At 34.5% G+C, this 19,265-nt stretch overlaps 2 protein-coding genes across 2 annotated transcripts in view; one reads left to right on the forward strand and one right to left on the reverse strand.

Moving 5' to 3' along the window:
* Positions 1-17,687, reverse strand: part of LOC100933665 — a 94,572-nt gene extending 76,885 nt beyond the window's left edge. Inside the window, exons 1-3 of the mRNA XM_031968585.1 lie at positions 17,317-17,687; positions 13,023-13,133; positions 2,331-2,518 (exon numbers count right to left, since the gene is read on the reverse strand). Of these exons, the coding sequence (XP_031824445.1) occupies positions 2,331-2,518; positions 13,023-13,133; positions 17,317-17,667 (650 nt within the window). The 5' untranslated portion in view covers positions 17,668-17,687. The remainder of the gene's footprint in view (positions 1-2,330; positions 2,519-13,022; positions 13,134-17,316) is intronic.
* On the forward strand, positions 1,689-4,923 carry GPR31 (G protein-coupled receptor 31). Its single transcript, XM_023503336.2, has one exon. It carries the CDS (start codon positions 1,898-1,900, stop codon positions 2,828-2,830), a length of 933 nt encoding a protein of 310 aa, XP_023359104.1. The 5' UTR covers positions 1,689-1,897; the 3' UTR covers positions 2,831-4,923.
* Positions 17,688-19,265: the final 1,578 nt, after the last annotated feature.

Consider the following 19,265-nt stretch of genomic DNA (forward strand, 5'->3'; position numbering starts at 1 on the left):
TTGATCAGAAAAATGCAAATTAAGACAACTCTGAGATACCACTACACACCTGTCAGATTGGCTAGAATGACAGGGAAAGATAACGCAGAATGTTGGAGGGGATGTGGGAAAACAGGGACACTGATACATTGTTGGTGGAATTGTGAACACATCCAGCCATTCTGGAGAGCAATTTGGAACTATGCTCAAAAAGTTATCAAACTGTGCATACCCTTTGATCCAGAAGTGTTTCTACTGCGTTTATACCCCAAAGAGATACTAAAGAAGGGAAAGGGACCTGTATGTGCCAAAATGTTTGTGGCAGCCCTGTTTGTAGTGGCTAGAAGCTGGAAAATGAATGGATGCCCACCAATTGGAGAATGGTTGGGTAAATTGTGGGATATGAATGTTATGGAATATTATTGTTCTATAAGAAACGATCAGCAGGATGAATACAGAGAGGATTGGGGAGACTTACATGAACTGATGCTGAGTGAAATGAGCAGAACCAGGAGATCATTATATACCTCAACAACAATACTGTATGAGGATGTATTCTGATGGAGGTGGATTTCTTCGACAAAGAGAAGATCTAACTTAGTTTCAATTGATCAAGGATGGACAGAAGCAGCTACACCCAAAGAAAGAACAATAGGAAATGAATGTAAACTGCTTGCATTTTTGTTCTTCTTCAGGGGTTATTTATACCTTCTAAATCCAATTCTCCCTGAGCAAAAAGAGAACTGTTCAGTTCTGCACACATATATTGTATCCAAGATCTACTGTAACCTATTTAACATGTATAGGACTGCTTGCCATCTGGGGGAGGGGGTGGAGGGAGGGAGGGGAAAAATCAGAACAGAAGTGAGTGCAAGGGATAATGTTGTAAAAAATTACCCTGGCCTGGGTTCTGTCAATAAAAAGTTATTTTAAAAAAAAGTTTTATGGTTATTAATCAACTAACATATTCTTAAGCCGCATACCAGTTTTGTCATGTCAGGATCTTTCAACCAACAGTCCTTGTAATATGGACAGCAAGTTGGAAAGCACTCAAAAAGAGATAAAAATCTGATTAAAGGAGACATAATAAACTGAGAAATTATTAGGTAATGCATTTGGCATCTATGATTCTTTATCTTACAAAGCCAGGGTCTACATCTACATTATTATCTTTAGACACTAATTAGCATGTTACCACAAGACAGAAAAAGTCTTCAAAAAGCAACAGATTATTAGAGTATAAGACATGGAGTCAAAAGACATAGATTATGCTGCCCACTTACTAGTAGGGATCCTGGGGAAAGAAATCTAACTTCTACTTCAGCTTCCTATTCTGTAAAATGAAATGGTTAGATTAAATGTCCTCCAAGATCTCTTTTAATCCTAAAATTCTTTGATTCCACATGTCTTTTTTTAATTATATAGGCAATAGGGCTCACTTCTGGGACCCGTTGAATATCCCAGTACTATGGCACCATTTGTAAGACCAATAACAAGCTTCATATGCAAAAGAATTTTCCATTTTTATGAGAATACAATCTTCATGAAGCTGACATGCTTCTTCAAAAGGTACAATATTCACAAAGTTCTTATAGCCTTATTTTTTGTTTGTTTTTGTGCAGCATGATATAAAATGAAACACAATTTCCCTTTTTTTAAAAAAGAAAAAATCATTACAGCAGGCTTGGGTTCCTTATTTTCCTTTTTTTTTACACACAGATCTTACTTTTGAATTCATTCTCCTGGTCATTCAGTGCTTTTCCTTGCCTAAGAAATTCATAACTTGCCAAAGATAGAATCAGAAAGCTCTCTCTCTGTTTTTTCTCCCTTTCATACTGTGGGGATTGCTACAATCCAAAAGTTAATTTCTCTCTGGTCACTTCTGAGTTCCACCCAGCAAAAAAAAAGAAGAAAAGAAATGACACTTATGAACTGCTCCCTTCAAAACAGCTTGGTTGAGATCTCTATAGCCACTCTGATGATTCTGGAATTTGCATTGGGATTGCTGGGCAATGCAATGGCTCTATGGTCTTTTACTTCTCACTTAAAGGTATGGAAACCCTATGCAGTCTACTTGTTCAACCTGGTCATTGCGGATCTCTTGTTGTCTGTGTGCCTACCATTCCAAATCATCTTCTATCTCATGCACAAGAAATGGGAACTGGGAAGGGTAGGTTGCCGTATCCTGACCTTCCTGTTGTCCTTAAGCAGGACTGGTGGTATTGCCTTTCTTACTGCAGTAGCTTTGGATCGCTATCTCAAGGTAGTTCACCCTCGTTTCAAGATCAACAGCTTCTCAATTCAGACAGCCAAGTTCATCTCTGCTTTAGTCTGGCTTCTGGTGGTGGTACTGATTCACCCAAGCCTGGTGACTTCCAGAATTGGGAAAAATGCTACTGAGTGCCACAGTTTCTACCCCATGGAAGACATCACTTTTGGTGGCACTTGGCAGGAAGTGGTGTTCTTTCTTCAGTTTCTTCTTCCCTTCAGTCTCATCCTGTTCTGCAACATTCGCATCATTAGGATACTCCAGCAGCGGCTCCAGCAAGACAAACAGCCCAAGCTTCACAGGTCTATGGTGTTAGTCACCACAGTGGTAGTGCTCTTTGGGATTTGCTTTCTGCCTAGCTTTCTGGCTAGGATACTCATGACCATCTTCCAAAGGTCAGAAAACTGCTGGACTCTTCAGGTGATAATTCATATATGTGATGTCACTAACAGCCTCACCTATGTTAACAGTGTCCTCAACCCAATAGTATACTGTTTTTCAAATCCAGTGTTCAGATATTCATATAGGAAAGTCTTTAATACAATAAGAGGAAAAACAAAGAAACTGCAATCTGAGTTTTGATCCCAAAGATTCATGTTGTAGTGGATAGAGTACAGAACTTCGAGTTAGGAGCACCTGGGTTTGAATCCTACCTCATATATTGACTGGATGACTCTGGGTAAATCATTTAAACTTTCTGTACCTCACTTTCCTCACCTATTAAAATGGGATAAGAGTTCTACTTCATAGACTGGTTGTGAAGATACAGTTTAATAAGGTACTTGAAGCATTTTGTGAATCTTAAAGTTTTATATAAATGTGAACTATGAATATTAATGAAGATAACTGGAGAATTCTGCTGAGATATCTCTGCACAAATCAGGACAAAGACTTATTTCTGCCTCTGCTCATGTGAAGCCAAAGAGGGAATGCTTATTTAATGTGAGCAGCATTTTTCTGTACTTCAATTTTTACCAGATTTTAATCCCTGCTGCTTTACAATCCACTGGAGGATAATCAGAATTAACAAATTAAACCTTCCAGTATAGCCTAGATTAAGCTATAACAAAGTGGCTTGATTGATCTAGTTCTGAATCTGAAAGAAGCTCTTGATTCTCTACTAAATAATGGATTTTCTGTTTGACCATAGGCAAGTGATTTTGATTTTCAAGTTCTCTAGCTCTACAATGGAAAAAAAAGATAAGCAGAAGAGAGAATCCTATTTTTTAATCATAGAGAAGAGATGTAGTAAGAAGTAATATGGTAAAAATCTATATGGTTTTGAAAAGAGGTTCTAAGAATATTTTCAAGATTCAGATTTACCTAAATCTTTGAATGATTAAAAATAGGTAGAAAATGTTATAACTACTTTGTCCTATTACTATGGTAATCATATTCTTAAACTTATTTGGTTTCCTAATTTCTTCCTAAGAAGATCTTCCTTTTCAAGTACCAGAAATGTATCCTTCGAATAGAAAATTAAGTTTGTTTTAATGCCCATGAATTTTATTGGGCTTCCCCTGGCTTAATAAGAAGAGAAGCACTTTAGAACTATTGTGAGGTATAAACAAAGAAAGAACTAAATTAAGAAGAATGAACTAAATTACCAAAAATAAATGACTAAGAAGAATGAACTAAATTGGTTAATTTCTAGCTTATTTTTTCACACAATAGTTATGCAGATAGCTGAGCATGCCAGATATTCCAGGAGGTATCTATACATGTTTAGAATTTATTGTGTATGATAATATTTGTGTTTCACAGTTATTTTTTCTTCAATTCCCTTAATATCAGAGATAACTCTACTATGTTCTAATCTCATTTCCCAACATCTATTGCAATTCTATAGTGTATGTTGGTATATAAAGGGATTCAGAAACTCCTTTGCTAATTGTCTCTTCTCTCATACTCCAATCCAAATTACAGAAGTGGTTAGAGTCAGAGGAATGTTAAAATAAAGTAGAAGAGAGGCAGGAGTGTAATTTTCATACCCACCAAAGCAGATCTTTATTTCAAAAGCCCTTCCTGGGCCAGGTGCATGTGTTGCATGTACTGTGCTACCGTGAGCAGATGGCAGCATTCAAAAGAAAGGAAATGTGTGAAGCTTTATGCAAAGGAAAAAGGGGATCCCAGACCTTTAACTACATAATCAGAAAGCAATCTTCTCAAAAACTTAATTTGCAAGTTAAATATGTTGTTTTTTGCTGCTGAGATATGTCAAATGCTGCTTAATCTTGGGACCTTATGTATCCAACAGTGTCCAGGAGAAAGTGCCATCTGCCTCAACTGTATAAATATCCTTTGATCCAACCATATTACTCCTAGAAAAGTATCTATATGCACACATAGATAGAGCAACTGTTTTCAAAGTAGCAAAAAGTGGAAACAAAGGACATATTTATCAGGCAATAGAAGAACAAATTTGGCATGGGGATATAGTGCAGGAATACTGGGCAATAAGAAATAAAATAGATGGTTTCAGAGAAATGTGGAAAGACATATATTGGTACAAAGTGAATTCACTAGAATTGGATAACAATTCATGCAATAACAGCAACATTATCAAGAAAAACAGCTTTGAAAAACTTCAGAACTCATAATAATGCAATGACAAATCATAATTGGCAGAAGAATTAAGATGAAGCATGCTACCTACCTCCTGACAGAAAGGTAACTCAAAATGAAGAATCTAATATATATATATATATATATATATATATATATATTACATATATATATATATGTGTGTATATATATATATATGTAATATATAATGTATAATATATTGTTATTCAACAATATTGCCAATATTGATAATATGTATTATATTATACATTATATATTACCAAGATATAATATATAACATGATATATCAGAAATATAAATATAAATAAATATTAATTACATATATGTTCATACATTATATATATATTTGATCAATGTTACATATTTGTTATGAGGGTTTTATTTCTTCCTTTTTGTTAAATTAGGAGGAGGTTATTGTAGGAGGGAAAGAAAAATAAATTCTTGCTAATTGAAAAATTAATAAAATTACATTTGGAAAAAAATTGAAACTATACTACTCTGTAGGAGTATCCCAGAGAAAAATTGAAGGATCAAGGGCAAATGATACAAAGTGAATAACTTTTTCTCCTTTGATTACATTTTTAAACATATGAAATATAAATGAAATGAATAATAAGAGTATTCATGAGAGAACAAGGTGATGATTATTGCTGCAATTATGGAAAGATGAAGAAAGCATTCATCTTTCTTCTTTGCCTTGGTGACAATTAGAGAGAGAGAGAGAGAGAGAGAGAGAGAGAGAGAGAAGAATGGCATATTTAATGATGTCAATATACTTGCCACATATTCTGGGTATTGTTATTGACTTTCTTTCCCTTATCTAATTCTGTCCTCCTGAATCTCTGAACAGCTACAACTTCCTGATTCCCCTGGTGGGGCAGGGTGGTGTGAAGGAAGTCAGGCAGGCAAGATATACACAAATCTGTTACACCATAGAACAGTTCTGAGTTTCTTGTAAACAGTACACAATAACATATTCAGATACCAGGTTTTCTCTTTTTTCAATTTCATTTATTTCATTGGAAAAAAAAATTCTTGATTTGATTGGTACAAAAAAGCCTTTAGTGTTTATTATTTATTTATTTGTTAGCTTTTACTGAGGCAACTGAGGTTAAATGACTTGCTCAGGATTCCACAGCTAGGAAGTGGTAAGTGTCTGAGGTCTGACTTGAACTTAGGTCCTCCTGACTCCAGGGCTGATATTCTATTTACCTGTCCCCCTTTTACTACATTTAAAATTTTTTTTTTATTTCTCTCTTTTCTACTAGAGAAAATAATAAATTTCTCCATCCTTTTTTTCTGTTTCTCTTTACATAATGTCAAATTTCTATTTCTTCTCCCTTTTGCTTTGTAAATATAGGTTACTCAGTGAATAGAACACTGAAACTGGAGATAGGAAAATGAATTCAAATAAGTCCAAACATTGCCCAAGTTTCTTCATGTGTAAAATAGAGATACTAGTACCTACTTTCCAATATTGGTTTGAGGATTTAATGAGATAATAATTGTAAAGCACATTGCCGAGCACATAGTAAGCACTATATAAATGTTAACTATCATCATTATATTTTTTGAGGATTTTTTAAAAAAATCATTTCCCCCCCAGAAATATAAATTTTGTATTCAAGGATTAGTACTCACCATATGGAAGTACAACAATCATACATCTCACATTTTCTAGGACAATACTGATTTCAAGAAAATAATCTTTAAATTAGTTATTGGGAAAAAATATATTACAGCAATTTTTGCTTTATAAAATAAATTACATATATATAATATATTTGTGTGTGTATGTGTGAGAGTGTGTGTACTCTGAAAACTACTTGCTGCCAATTCATATTTCTGAAGGAAGTTATGAGGAGTAATTTATTCATATATTCATGCTTTGATTCTTCTGCTTTTCTTTCTTTCTGCCTAGTTATATTCTGACTATCCTTTAAGACACAGGTCACTTAACTCTGTTCTTTGAAGTTTTTCCTGATGTTTCCAATCTGCATTCATTCATCTCTCCCTCTGACTCCTATAATACTTTCATTTTTGTGCCACACAATTAATAATTTATTATACACAGTAATTTCTCTTTTTACTTTCACATCTTATCACCTGGAGGATTGCATCCAAGGAAAGAGTGATCACAAAGTGGCAGCTGGAAACCACATCCTCTTCTACCATATGTGGCACCCAAGGTTACCAGCTTTTCCAGTTTAACAGCCAATTAAGCAACAATCAGTGGCTGAGTCAAACCTTTCCCAAAGCTGGCTTCTAAAATCTCACAATGGTGGCTTTGCATGCTCCAGAATGAGAAAGATCCCCATTTTTATATGGAATTAGAAAAATAAAATACTATTGAATTCAAAAAAGAAAAGAATAAGTCATTTTCAATAGTCAACCTTTTCAAATAGCATAAAGGTTTCCTTGGTCCTAAAACTGAACTCTAACAATTTTTTAATGGATAAAAAATTCCTAAAATACACTCTCTTCTACCATCTAAGTATAACCAATCCAATAAAATTTAAATTTTTCAGTCTGAAAGTCAATGATCATTTATTAAGCCCTTACATGGCAGGCACTGTGCTAATAATGCCTGAAGATGTAAAGAAAGACAAAAAAGTTCCTGTGCCCAAGAAGCTTACATTCCAAAGGGGTAGACAAACATGGAAATAATGAAATATGCACAAATTTTATACAGAATAGGTAGAAGGTGATATCAGAGAAAAGGGCATTATCAGTCCAGTGAGTTGGGAAGACTGGAATTCAGCTGAGTCTTAAAAAGAAGCCAGGGAATCCAAGAGACTGAGGTGAGGAGAGAGAGGGGAGGTGTCTTTGCCAAGGGATAGAAATCAGTAGTCAGTAGTGCAGCTCTAGGAATAAGTAGAACAATGTGGATGAGTCACAGAGAGAAAAGAGTATGTGGCAGGGATTATAGTGTAAGAAAACTGGAAAGGGAGGAAGGGGCTATATTGCTGTTTAGTCATCTTTCAGTTATGTCTAATTCTTCATGACTTTATTTGTGGTTTTCTTGGCAAAGATTTATCATTTCCTTCTCCAGTTCATTTTACAGATAAGGAAACTGAGGCAAACAGTTAAATGGTTTTCCCAGAGTCACACAGCTAATAAGTGTCTGTGGCCATATTTGAACTTAGGAAAATGAGTCTTCCTAGTTCTAAGCCCAACACTTTGGCTATTGTGTTACCAAGCTACTCTTAGGAAACAATAATAATTATATATTCATTTGCATAGCACCTTAAGGTTAACAAAATTCTTTACACTTGTTATCTTAGTTTATCCCACAATAATTCTGTTGGCAATGATGAGTAATATCAGTGTCTCTATTTTGTTACTGTTGTTCATCTTTCATTCTTGAAGAGCATCAACGACATCATGAAGATAATGTCTTGACTTTGTTGTGAACTGGATTTGAGTGAGATAGAGATGTGCAAAGTTATCAGCTTCATGCTATCCTCCAAAGTCATCAGAGTCCAATGGCAAGACAAGAGTAAAGAAGACTGGCAATGGCCCAGGATGCAATAGGTTACTTTGGCCCTTCTCTTTTTTATAAGAGGAAACTGAGGCAGACAAATTAAGTGATCTGCCTAGCATCTAAGTTTTAAAGGAAGGATTTAAACTGAAATGCTCCTGAGTCCAAGGCCAGAAATCTATTTATTGTGACATGGCGTTGCCAAAAATGACTTTGGTAGCTGAGAGGATGATGAATTGTAGAAAGAAAAGGCTTGAGGTAGAGAAAATAATTGGAAGGCGATTACTACAATAATTCAGGTAATGAGAGCCAAAACCAGGGTGGTAGCTATATAAATGGAGACATGGAACATAAGAGAAAAGTTATAAAGGTGGATATAAGACTTGCCAATAATTTGGTTTTATGGAGTGAATGATAGTGAGGAATTAGGAATGATTCCAAGGTTGCAAGCTTGAGTAACAGGAAGGATGGTGATGTCTTTGATACAGAAGTTTGGAAGAGGGAAATATTTGGGGGAAAACATAATAACTTCTGTTTTGGTCACTATGTTCAAGATGTATATATCTTTACCATTCAGTTAGAGATGCACCAAAGAGAATTGATATCACACAAATGGAGTTCAGGAAGGAAATTAATATTAAATATTTATACCTAATTATATCTAAAAAATTAACAATTTTTACATGGGATTAGAAAAATAAAATACTATTCAATTCAAAAAAGGGAAGAAGTCATTTTCAATAGTCAACCTTTTCAAATGGCATAAAGATTTCCTTGGCCCAAAATTGAACTCTAACAGTTTTTTTTTAAAAGGGCAAAAAATTTCCTAAAATATACTCTCTTCTACCATCTAAGTATAACCAATCTAATAAAATGTAAATTTTTCAGTCTGAAAGTCGATGAGCATTTATTAAGCACTTATATGGCAGGCACTGTGCTAATAATGCCTGCCTTCTGGCCTTGGAGTCAGGAGCATTTCAGTTTAAATCCTTCCTTAAAAACTTAGATGCTGGGCAGGTCACCTAACTTGTCTGCCTCAGTTTCCTCTTATAAAAAAATAGAAAGGCCAAAATCACCCATTGCATGCTGGGCCATTGCCAGTCTTCTTGACTCTTGTCTTGCCATTGGACTCTGATGACCTTGAAGGATAGAATGCAAGGAGAAGGGTCATTTCTTCATCTGAGAAAGAAATGAAGAAAAAGATAGTAGATGAATATGTCTAAGAAGAATCATCTGCATAAAGATAATAACTGAACCTAGAGAAGTTGATGAAGTCACCAAGTGAGATCTTACAGAGGTAAAAGTAAGCATCTCAGGACAGAATCTTGAAGGATATCTATGATTAAAGAGCATGAAATGAATAAATATTCAGCAAAAGATGCTTAGCAATGGTTGGGTAGATAGGAGGAGAACCAGGAGAGATCCATATCGTGAAATCCTACAAAGGATAGAGTAACAAGAGAGAGAAAGAGTAATAGCATTAAATTGTATAGAGAAATTCAAAAGAAAGAGAAGTAGGAATAGGCTAATAGATTTGGCAAGTAAGAGATCAAGAAAGCATTTTCAATTGAATGATGAAAGCTGGAGCCAAATTATAGGGGATTAAGAAAAGAAGAAGAGAAAAAAATAAACTTAATGCAGACAACTTTCTTAAGAATGTTAAGCTAGAAAGGAAAGAAGATATATTAGATAAATGGTAAGATGAAGAAAAAATTCTATCAACTCAGATTGACAGTTCTATATTCTTTGAGAGTAGAAGTATTCAAAAATCAAGTGATTTGCTCAGGGTCACACAGCCCATATATATATATCAGAGACAAGCCAGGTCTTCCTAACTACAAGGATAACTTTCTACCAAGCATACCTCATTTATTGTCCTGTAGACCTATGCCCTGTCTCTGGTTCTATGTATCACTATCTAGAGCACTGACATGAGCAAGCACTGATAAAACTAAAACTTGTTGATCTCCTGAAGAAAGGCCATTTGGAAAGCACTTTAGCTAGAGAACATAGGTACGAGTAATAAATTTGCTTGATGCATTTTCCATACTGTCTCCAGTACTTTTTTGTTGCATAGGACCACCATCTTCTCAAGGCTTATATTACTTCTAATTTGTATTGACTATAGAAACAACACAAGCAAACATCCTGGAGATATTCATACATACACACATAATAAATATATATAGTAGTGAATCCCAAGTGAATCAAAATTCCATCCTTATAATTCTTAATTTCTAATATGTATATATACCCTTTCTAAGTGAGTTGTAAGCTAAATGGACAAGGTCCAATTCTGCTGCCTAGCCCACAGAACATTAACATAGTGATATGTACAAAGCAGTATAATTAAATATTTCAAATAATAATTAATTGAAGAACAGTCCAAATATCTGTATATATCTTTACAGATATTTGTAAATATCTTTTTTACATGTATAAGTATATTTATGTACTTATATATATTTATACTTATATTATTATATTATATTATATATACTTATATTATAATATATATATTATATATTTATATACTTATATCAAAAAGTATATTTACTAGTTGATATCATGTATAATATAGGTTACCTAATATAAAATTAAATCTACCTTTAATTTTGCCTAGATTAACTTTTCCTTAGACAAATAAGTAACCCCTGCTTAGATTTGGAATGTGTGATGATCCTCTGGGAAAAGATTCAGTGCCACTAAGAAATATTATGTAAGCTTCCTTCTGACTTATTTTTTACGTATTTGAGAAATGAGATAGGATCATTGCTTATCCAAAGAATGTGAAATGAATGTGAGCACATTTTTGAGAACTTCTGATATAGTTCAGCCTGTTCTAACTTTCCATACAATGCAATCGTTTTCTCCCTCTCAAGTAACATGGATAAATAGCCCTTTATTCTCCTGCAAATTATTTTCCCTGAGGAAGAAAATGTCTCATATAAAAAATACATACAGATTATGGATGCTATGTCACATAAGAGAGCTCTATCATAATGCTGGTTTTAGTTATAACCATATTTTCCCAAGGATTGGTTCTTATTCTGAACAATAAAATCTATGTAACAAAGCAGTGCATACATCTGATATCTTCCAAGTATTTTTTCCTTGATTCTGGGAGTGAATGACAATGGCAATAAACAGTCCCAAATTTTCAGTCTGATTTCTGTTTCTTTGAATCAAGTAATGTCTCCAGCCCACATTTAAAGCTATATGTACTATTATTTATCTTTCAAAACATAAAGGTCAGTTATGTTCCCTTTCCATATTCTTCCAAGCATTGAGATAAATATATTGTTTTCTAGTATTACTAATTCAGAATGCAAAGGGAAATAAAAGATTTAAAAAAAAAATTTATGTTTAAAAGCTTCTTAGCCTAGTATTTAAAGTTTTTCACATTTGGACTCCAAACTGACAACTAGATGGCACAATAGATAGAATACTAGACCTGGAGTCAGGAAGACCTGCAAACCCAGCCTTAGATACTTAGCAGCTGTGTGACCCTAGGCAAGTCACTTAATTCTGTTTGCCTCAGTTTCCTCATCTGTTAAGTGAACTGGAGAAGAAAACACCAAACCACTCTAATATCTCTGCTAAGAAAATTCCAAATGGGGGTCACGGAATTGGACATAAATGAATGACATTTTGGTTCTAAACTACTTGTCTTACAGAATCACAGAGCTAGAACTGGAAGGAATCTCAGAGATTATCTAAATTCAATCTCTTTGAATATACAGATGAAGAACCTGAAGCCCAAGGAAATAAGATGCTTTGCCCAAGATCAAACGATAGTTTGATTAAATAGCAGGATTGGGTTTTGCGTTTTATATGCCTTTTTTGTTTGTTTGTTGATTGAGGTTTTTTGTTTGTTTGTTTGTTTGTTTTACATTTTATCAATGTGCTTTGTTTTTTTCACTACCAATATCCATACATTACTCCCATTTCATGAAAGGCCTTTTATAACAAAGTATAACATTTGAGCAAAATTAACAATACAGTGACTTTATCTGACATAGTGCAAGTAACATTTCACATCTATGGAAATCTATATTGTTCACCTCATTGTGAAAAAAAAATAAAAACATATTTCTTGCAACAAATATATATAGTCAAATAAAACAAAATTCCCTTAATTGGTGTAGACAAAAATATATCTGTCTCCATCTATATCCTAAATTTGTCATGGCCCTGTAATGGACATAATAGCATTTTTCATCATAGGTTATATCTACTAGATCTATGGATAAAAGAAAACTTTATGACTAAATATGGAATACAGAAGAAAAAATAATTTTAATTATATAAAATTATCAATAAGTCATTTTCAGTCTGATCTTATTCTTTGTGACCCCATTAGGGATTTTCTTGGAAAAGATAATGGTATGTTTTACTATTTCTTTCTCCAACTCATCTTAAAGATAAGGAAACTGAGGCAAGTAGGGTTAAATTACTTGCCCAGGTTCATATAGATACTAAGTGTCTGTTGCCATATTTGAACTCAGAAAGAATAATCTTTCTGACTCCAGATCTGGAACACTATCCATTATACTACTGGCAACCCAGTGGCTACATTAGCAACACAATATGAACTCATCACCTTTAAAATGCTCGTAAAAAGCTTTAAGCCAAAATCAATAGCATTTTCTTTCAAGATAAAACACATTGGCTCTCATAAGGCAGAAGTGTCATTTTCTAATTTGCTATAAGGGTACAACCTGAGTGGTTAAGTGTGATAATTCTTTGCTGTTCTGCCACCAATCTTTGTAGCTGCTTTATTTGCTGGCACATCCTCTGTTCCTGAGATCCTGTGATCTGAAAACCAAAATGATATATACACATAATGCCAAAGATGCCATGACACTACTGCCTTTACCTGTTAGGATTCTTACAAGGTACTATGACAGTGGAATTGACAGAGACAATAATTATCTAATTTAGCATGGTTCAGTATGACTGATCTGATCCTACAAGGAGATGTTATGGGCCAGAACTTGAAACAAGATACTAAGTGGAATTGAGGAGACAGTGGCTAAATCTAGTTTAGCATTGATTTAATCCTACAACAAATAATGGTTTCCTAGTGATATAATGATTGGTGTATACTCAGTTCAGTGTACAGCATATAAGCAAGAAGCTGTCAGGGCCAGACACACAAGCCCACTAGAAGGTCTCGGAGGAGGAGACAGATTCATTCCATCTTCCGCCTTTGTGCTGGCTGGAGGCTGAAGCTGGTAGGGCAAAGGACTAGCAGCAGGAGCTCTCAGAACCAAAGAGAGAGAAAGGCCTCTAAGAAAGCTAACCGGGCCCAAGGAAGGAGACAAGACTTGGAAAAAGACAATAAAGGATTTGGACTTTAACTCCTGGTTGCATTTGAGGTGATTATTGAACTGAAAAGAAACCTGCTACCAGAGAATATTATATATTTTAGAGAAGAATATTACATTTACCCACATAACTTCGGCCATACTGCAAGCCATTCATGTATATCAATTAAAATGTGTTTTCTTTTCCTTCAGTGCAGATCTGACCATTTCATTCTCCTATGTGCAGAAATGTGAAATGTGCAAATTTAGAGGCATATCTACTCCAAATGGTCATATGGACATACTGGTTTGAACAGTCACAGTCAGACATACTGTAACTTGACCCCAACATGGTGATGTCTTTTTGGTCCTCTTCAAGGACAAAGGATAACAAGTGGCTCTACTGGCTCCCTACTGCCATGATGATGAAGACTCTAGGTCTGGCTTTTAAGGCTCTTCATAAATTAACTCCAACCTATCTTTACAGGTTCATTACTCCCCTTCTTGATCTTACCACCTGACTAAATTGTCTTTTGTTGTTCTTTAGATGGGACACTTCATATACTATCTTTGTACCTTTGCATTAGACATTGGACAAGCCAGTCAAATATTCCCTTTGCCTCCGCTCCATAGAACCCCTTTCTTCCTTCTTTGCTCGGCTCAAGCACCATCTTTTACACAATGTTTTTCTTGATCCCAACTGCTGATGCCCTCATTCTCGAGTTACTTATATATTTCCATCATGTATTTAATCTGTATTACATATACACATATGTGTATATGTACATGTACACACACATACACATATATATCTTGAATATACCTACATATGTACATTTTTCTGTCTCAATAAAATATTTACTACTTGAAAATAACAATTATTTGGGGGGATTTTACATCTGACTGGCTTAGTTTATAGCAAGCACTTAATCAATACTTGCTGATTGTTGATTAATCTTACACATTATTTAATTTGTTTGTCATTTTACAATATAGAAAACTGCCATTCAGAGAAGTTCAATGACTTACTTAAAGTCGCATGTTAGGAGATGGCAGAGCTAAGATTCTGCTTAGCCAATTGCATCAGCAAAAAAAAAAAAGTATATATAGTACTCTCTGTTTTATACTAAAAAATAGGCAGAAAGTATTGGGGCAAGTGGTAATGTTAAGTGCTTGGTTCAACAGTCTTTCTACTACTCTCTTATTCATGTTACCTTTGTCTTCTGACAACAACATTGTAAAAGGCTTCTATTGTCATATTTTTTCAACATAGAGGTGAGATGGTTAATCTAAATTAATCCATAATTTATTTGTGGCTCAACACACCATGATATATGATCATAATGGAATATTAATGCATCATGAGAAATACCAAAATAAAAAAATTCTAATGAAACTGGAAAGATTTCTATGAATTACAACGTGGACAGAAATAAGAGGAAAATTTATACGACAATAACATTTTAAAGAAAAATAACTTTGGGAAACTCTTAAACTCTGATCAATGTGATAAAAAAAAAAAACACACACATGAGTCCAGAGGATCAAAGAAGTGTGCAATTCCTATCAGAGATAAGATGGACTTAAAATGAAGAATGAGACACATATTCTTGGATATGGGCAGTGTAGGAATTTATTTTATTTTATTACTCATATATAAGAGGGTTTTTTCATTTTTATTATTCAGTAGATAGATGGAACTGGGATGGAGAGAAAATGAAAGCTTATTAATCAGAAAAAATTATGAAATTAAATTTGAAGGGAACAATTTTGGGATTTGGTAGTTTTATGAGGAAAAAAAATAAAAGAATGGGTGAAAATTGAAAAAAGTCATCTCTGCTTCTTTCTCTTTTAATTGGTTAGGGAATAGCTCTCTCTACTGTTTTGTTACAGATGCCTACCTTTTTTCACCCTCAAAATATTGGCTCTTCCTCCTTGGCTGTATTTCAAGACACCTGTATTTCTTGATTAATTAGCCTCCTCCTTCCTCTGAGTTGGCGGGCCAATTTCATTTAATTACACTCTCTCTCCAGTGAATGGGATTGAAATTCCCTAATCATTTTAGACTTTTAAAAATGCCATTTTTTTCTTTTTTTTTTTTTTTTTAAAGTTCTTGTACCAAAGGATGGCTCATGATGTAGGGTAAAAGAGGAATTTAAAGACATAGCAACAAAAATAAAAATTTTAAGAAACAGTTCTTTAGTCTCTGATACAGTATCATATATATAGTAGGTAAATGTTTGTTAAACTGAAATGAAACCAAACCCTGAATAATAGTTTAACCAAATCTGGCTCTAGAAAAAAATTAAGGAAATGTATCTTCCTTTTAGGACAGAGAGTTGGGAGACTATGGGTACAGAATAGCAAATAAACTATTAAATGTAGCCACTGAGTTGATTGCTGATGTAGTTGTTTCTCTTTATTGCAAAGGAAAGATTATTGTTGGGGACATATGTAAAACATATCCAAAACAAAAACAAAAACACCAATAAGTATTTTTATTTAAAAAAATAAGATAAATTGTCCAACTCCATCACTCCTCTTTCTGCATCATCCCACCACCTAACTATCTGCCAGTCACAACTCACCCCTTCAAAAAATAGCAATTCTTCTTCATGGTACTTAAGCTCTAGTCCCACTTTTCCAGTTTTCCTATTGGAATAACACCTTTCTCTCTTCAGGCTTTGCCTGCTGCTTCTTTGTCTTTCTCTCATCCCATCTTCATCTTTTGCCCGACATCTAGCCTAAGGAGCACTGGTCTAATGCTTCTTCTCTTCTCACACTTCAAGGAATCTCTGCTGACAGGGAAGCTATGATAGAAATGACAGTACAGATAGGAATTTTCTTCCAAGATTCCCCAGTTGAGAAGTTTTCAAAAAAACATAAGGAAAGCAGCACAAGAAAAAGTGGAAAGTTGGATATAAGAAGATATAGGAAAGCTATGATCCTATGCCAACATTTAGCCCCCTGTCAGCACTGCTTTGTTATAACAGAGCTTGCACCTTGACATAGATTCTGAAAACATCCTGCAATGAAAGCTGTTGAGAAAGCTGTCAAAGGGCCAGCCAAAGTCAGTTACCTAGAAGAGGGTCCTTAGAATCCCCGGGGGGATTCTTTGAAGTTATACACCCAGTGATTAGAGGATAAACAAAGACCAGACCTTGTATAAACAGGAAAACATAAAATAGCTCCCCAACCCACCCCAAGGCAAGAGGCCTCAACTCAACCTGAAGGACATTTTAGATAAGAAGATATTTCAAAATAGTTTTCTAAAATTATTATTATATTACATATCAATATAATATTACTTAAATTTATATATAATATATTATTATATAATTATATAATTATTATTAATTAAAATTATTAGTGACAAGAAAAAAGGGACCTGGATGGCAAAGAATTTTACCTTGAGTAATACAAATAAGAAGGGAAAAGGTAACCCAAGGCAACATGGCCTTATGAGTCATACATATATGGGATGTATGAAGCAAGAGACCAAGTAGCAATTTTCCCCTTCAACTAAGGCAATTCTGTCTGACATAGAAAAGACTAGAAAAGGGAGCTATATGGCTGCCTAGACTCAGTGAACAGTCTCTAGATTTCTATAGTTCAGCACTCTTAAATTTCTAAAGCCCTTCTTCATAATCATTTCTCTTATCTAAATATGGAGGCTGGTATTCACTACTTACCTGGGGGGCAGAGGGCAGTTTTTCTGAAGGGTCATTTAATTTTGTGTTCTGAAGGTACCCAGTTAGATTTCTGCTGGATGTCATTAATGGAGAGACTGAGAGTGAGTTGGCCAAAATGTTCAATTGCTGGGCATCATCAAAAACTTGATTTGGATTTGCCATGTTCCTCACCACCAAATTGCAGTTTGTTGAATAACATAAGGGTATCGGCTGCTTAGTGAAGGTGTCTGTCACGCTGTTATTCAAACTTGTTGAAGATGGAGTTATCACTTTTCCTAAATTCTTATCATGAAAAGGTTGTTTGCTTTTGAGGGAGGTGCCAATCAACTTGGGTACCAGGTCCTTAGACATCACTGATGCTGAAAGGGCATTCAGTTTCCACAATCAGAGCTGCATCTGCCCCATTACTGATTTAAAAAAAAAAACAGGATTACTATCTGGATAGGGTGACTCGATTATTTTTAAATTTGAGAGAAGCTTTCTGGTGGGTGGCTAGTCAGATTGACATTCAGATAAAAGGCAGAGAAAAACTGAACAGAAAAAATGTCAGAGAATAAATCTCTACAATTAAAACAACCAGTTCCTAGCACTGTCAATAGTCATTTTTTACAATTCAAATGATTTGACTCTAATCATCTATTGGAGGAAGGGGAAGAGACAGGATTATGTGTAAATGTTTAAAATATTGTTCATTGTTTGGTGTCTCAGAAGGTGTTATATCTTACTCTCTTTCAAGTCCCATTTTGAATGTTCCTTCCTGCTGTTAGAGAATTCCAGTTATTTCCTATCTGTTGCCTTTTTTTTTTTTTAGATTTACTTATTATTAGAGGAACAGTACAGCCATCTGCTGGGGTGTTGGTCAAAGAATTTTTCTGCTCACGATTTCATCAATGGTATTGTAAGAAGGAATTCTTGCATGGGGTAAAGGTAGGATACTACTGAAAGCTTAGGTCCCTTCCTGTTCTAGAATTCCTTGATTCCGTATATCATTCAGAGAGCTTACACAAGGAATTTATAAATGTCTTTAATGCCATTTATAAATGATAATAGATAGCATTTACATAATGCTTTAAAGTTTGCAAAATGCTTTATCCATGTTTTCCTAACTGATCCTCACAATAACCCTAGGAGAGAGGTGCTATTATTATCCCCATTTCATAATGAGGAAACAGATAAACAAAGATGAAATAACTTGCTCAGAATCACTCAACCAATACATCTCTGAAATAGGATTTACCCTCTGGAATTTTAATCCAGTGCTCAATGTGTCCAAGATGCTCTTATAAAACACCTACTTTTTACAGGATCTCAAAAAGGAATGGAAATTTAAGTACAGCCAATCTAAATTCAGCCAGAGAAGTTTTCCCCAGTCTTTACCTTCCTCAGAAGAAGGATTATATTAATGAACTTTTCAATATTTCATTCTCCCCTTTCTGTTCCTCTGACCTCCATATCTCATAATTTCCCTTCCCTTTGATCTTTAACTCTCTCCCACTTCCAGCCTTTTTCTATCCTTTTTTTCTTCCTCTGACTTTGTCATTCCAAATAGGAACCCTTATTCTCAAAACTTTCCTTTACCAGTTTTTTAAAGAGCCTTCATAGTTTCTAACTTTCCTAATATTTGATTTCTAATTATTCAATCAATAATTTTTTAAATTTGTTTTTGTTTTTTGCTGAGGCAATTGGAGTTAAGTGACTTGCTCAAGATCATACAGCTAGGAAGTGTTAAGTGTCTGAGACCACATTTGAATTCAGCCTTCCTAACATCAGGGCTGATGCTCTATCCACTGTGCCACCTAACTGCCCCAGTCAATAAGATTTTAAAGCAACAAGTTGTGTTCATTTTATTTCCACCATATGATAAATGAAAAGACAACAAAATTGGGCTGCAGTATTCAAAACAAGAGTGTCTTAGAAGACAGAAAAGAGAATGAAATACAGAATTTTGC

Source organism: Sarcophilus harrisii, chromosome 4, assembly GCF_902635505.1.
Source record: "Sarcophilus harrisii chromosome 4, mSarHar1.11, whole genome shotgun sequence".
In the NCBI taxonomy this organism is placed as follows: Eukaryota; Metazoa; Chordata; class Mammalia; order Dasyuromorphia; family Dasyuridae; genus Sarcophilus; species Sarcophilus harrisii.